The sequence below is a fragment of the Elephantulus edwardii genome, unplaced genomic scaffold (genome assembly GCF_000299155.1).
Source record: "Elephantulus edwardii isolate Elephantulus edwardi_28Jun2011 unplaced genomic scaffold, EleEdw1.0 scaffold00047, whole genome shotgun sequence".
NCBI lineage: Eukaryota > Metazoa > Chordata > Mammalia > Macroscelidea > Macroscelididae > Elephantulus > Elephantulus edwardii.
In genome coordinates, this window is record NW_006399797.1 from 5586234 (window position 1) to 5588987 (window position 2754).

Here is a 2754-nt window from a genome sequence, read left to right on the forward strand (position 1 = left end):
AAAGAATTTTTCTTTTAGTCTTCAAAGAGAAGAGTGAACTGGGGCAAAGGTTGTGCAGGGGGGAAAAATGCAACAATGAATGAATGAAATCCAAAGTCTCTGTAAATGTTCATGAAAATTAATTAATGGGAAAAAAACTAACTCAAGATGGATGAATAACCTAGGTGTAAAGATACATTAATCAGTGGCAAGTAATGTCATAAAGCAAAAGGTGAATGGTTTTATGAAAAGTCAGTATGATTTGTGAACTTTTACTTAAAAACTTTTCTACTGTCCTAAAATAAATAAAGTTATCTAGAGCCTGTAAAGGATGCTCCCATGGCCTCATGGTAAGGAATTGTGCTGCTAAATCATTCCACCAGCTACGCTTGGGAGAAAGATAGGCAATCTCCATCCATTTAATTTACAGCCTCTGAAAATCTCCTGACAGTCACCTATGAATCAATTCGGACTTGATGGCACCTAACAACAACAGACCCTGTAAATAACAAATAAATAAAGCTCTGTGTCACCTGTTAAGAGGTATCATTTGTATATTAATTTTGTAAAATGAATTCAGTTTATTGAATAACAAAAACAGATCTAGACTACTATATTTTTTAGAGATTTTATTGTTAATGCATGTGATTAGGAGAATATATATGAAAAAGTTTTACGAGCATGAGTGTTAGATTAGATCATAAATACTAAATGAACTACATTTGTATTTTTAAGGTAAAATGATTTCTTGCAAAGGAAAAGCAAGTTTAAATCACTTACTGATTTGATGCTAAGCTTGTGAGTACATCTAACAGTCATTTGGAGCCTCCCTTTTGCCATATTTGTCTAATGTATCACATATCAGGCTGATTACTATTTTCAGAAACAGTCTTCATGACTGAAAACCTGCAGTTAACCTTTAGAAGATCAAAAGGAAATATACTTAATTTAAAAGGTGACTACAATGTATATGTATTTTCTCTTTTTTATGCTTTATAACTTGCATGATTGTTTCCTCCTTCCCATCCCCCTTTGCATGGTATTACTAAGTGCGTATTTAAAGGTCAAGCAAAGTCAACTTAGGATGGGAAACTAACATATCAGTTACAGGGACAAAGCTGACTATTTTGGCAGCATTAATTTGGAGTTATAATTTAAAAATACTTCTTTTAATACACAGAATGATAATATATATGTTAGCTCCAATTATAGAAAATTCACAAACTAAACAATTTTCTGCTTGGAATCAAGTACTAAAAGCTAAAAGTATGTCAGTATACTTAATCAGATATTTGGTAACACAACACACGCATATTTGGTATAATCTTTCTTACTAATTATTTATAGTTCACCAAAGTGTAATCAGTAAACGGCCTTTATTGTTTTCTACAATAGTTTTTCATATTGTTAACTTTTTAAATTTCTGAGACTGTTTCTTTTAAAGTTTAGCTGTCTAATGAATATATTTTTCTATATGAACAGCTTTTGATAATTACTGTTTTTCATTGGAGAGCTAGAATTTTGTTTTTTCTTTTTAAAGCTTCCAGAAAATTATGTTTTGGTAAATGATATACAGCTGATGTTAATTTGGTTTTTGTTTTGGTGTTTTTGTTGTTGTTGTTTTTCTTTAGGTGGTTGAACAGGGTATGTTTGTAAAGCACTGCAAAGTAGAAGTCTATCTCACAGAATTGAAGCTCTGTGAAAATGGAAATATGAACAATGTTGTAACTCGAAGATTTAGCAAAGCTGACACCATAGGTAATGGAAGATTCTTTTTCTTTTAATAGTTGATGTTAGATATTTCATAATTCTGTTTGTTATATACTTCTTTAATGATAACCACTTAAGGATTTATATGTAAACAATATAGAGTATGGAAAAACCAAAATTTATGTAGCATGTCTTTGTTGAATGTTTTATTTTGTAGTTTTTACTTATGTTTGACTAACATTCATGGCATTTTCCTTTTTTTAAAGATAGAAATTACTGTCTTAATTTACCATTTTGAAAAGTTATCATGTTTGTAATGTGAATGTAAATTAAGGAAAAATAGTAGACACTTCAAAAACTTGATATGGTAATAAAAATACACGTGGCTGTGTTTCTTGCTTTTTTAAGAGAACATTCCATTTCCTTGTTTATTTACATTACTCACAGCTTATTCTTTTGAACTCTGTCTCTAGTTAAATAGCTAAAGAAGGCAGTAGACTTGGCTTTGTTGTTGTTTTCTTTCTTTTATTTTTTACAGTGAGTAATTTAGGCTATTTGTCTCAAATATATGTATACCTAATTGTTTACTCTTATCCATCCATATATGTGTACATATTTAGAGCAAGAGAGATTTTCTTATATAGATAGAACGGTATTTTTCATTCTATTTTAAAATAATATTTAAATTTAAGGTCAGATATATATTGAATATTAATAAGTTTAATAATAATATAATTCTGTTCTACTTTTGTTAGACAAACAGAACTCAAAAATTATAAAATGTAGATACTCATTTTCAAAAAAGTTATTTGAAAGTCAAATTAATGGTAATCACACTGATCTTATTTAAAATGGAAATTACTAAATACCTCAGAATGCAATTGCTGGGTTGTGTAATAAGTATGTTTAGTTTAACTTTGTAAGACTCTCCCAGACTATCTTCCAAATTTGCCATATTACTTTGCATTCCAACCTATAAATTCCCCCTGTAGGGTGTTTAAAATATATCCACATAAAATACCTCCTACATGGAAATGTTGATAGAAGCTTAATTTTTTTTTTTTT

At 29.3% G+C, this 2754-nt stretch overlaps 1 protein-coding gene across 2 annotated transcripts in view; it reads left to right on the forward strand.

The window, feature by feature from the left end:
- USP15 (ubiquitin specific peptidase 15) overlaps positions 1 to 2754 on the forward strand; it is a 199220-nt gene that overhangs the window by 86844 nt on the left and 109622 nt on the right. For both annotated transcript variants that reach the window (XM_006886038.1, XM_006886039.1), the window contains exon 4: positions 1611 to 1737. In XM_006886038.1, coding sequence (XP_006886100.1) covers positions 1611 to 1737 — 127 coding nt within the window. The remainder of the gene's footprint in view (positions 1 to 1610; positions 1738 to 2754) is intronic.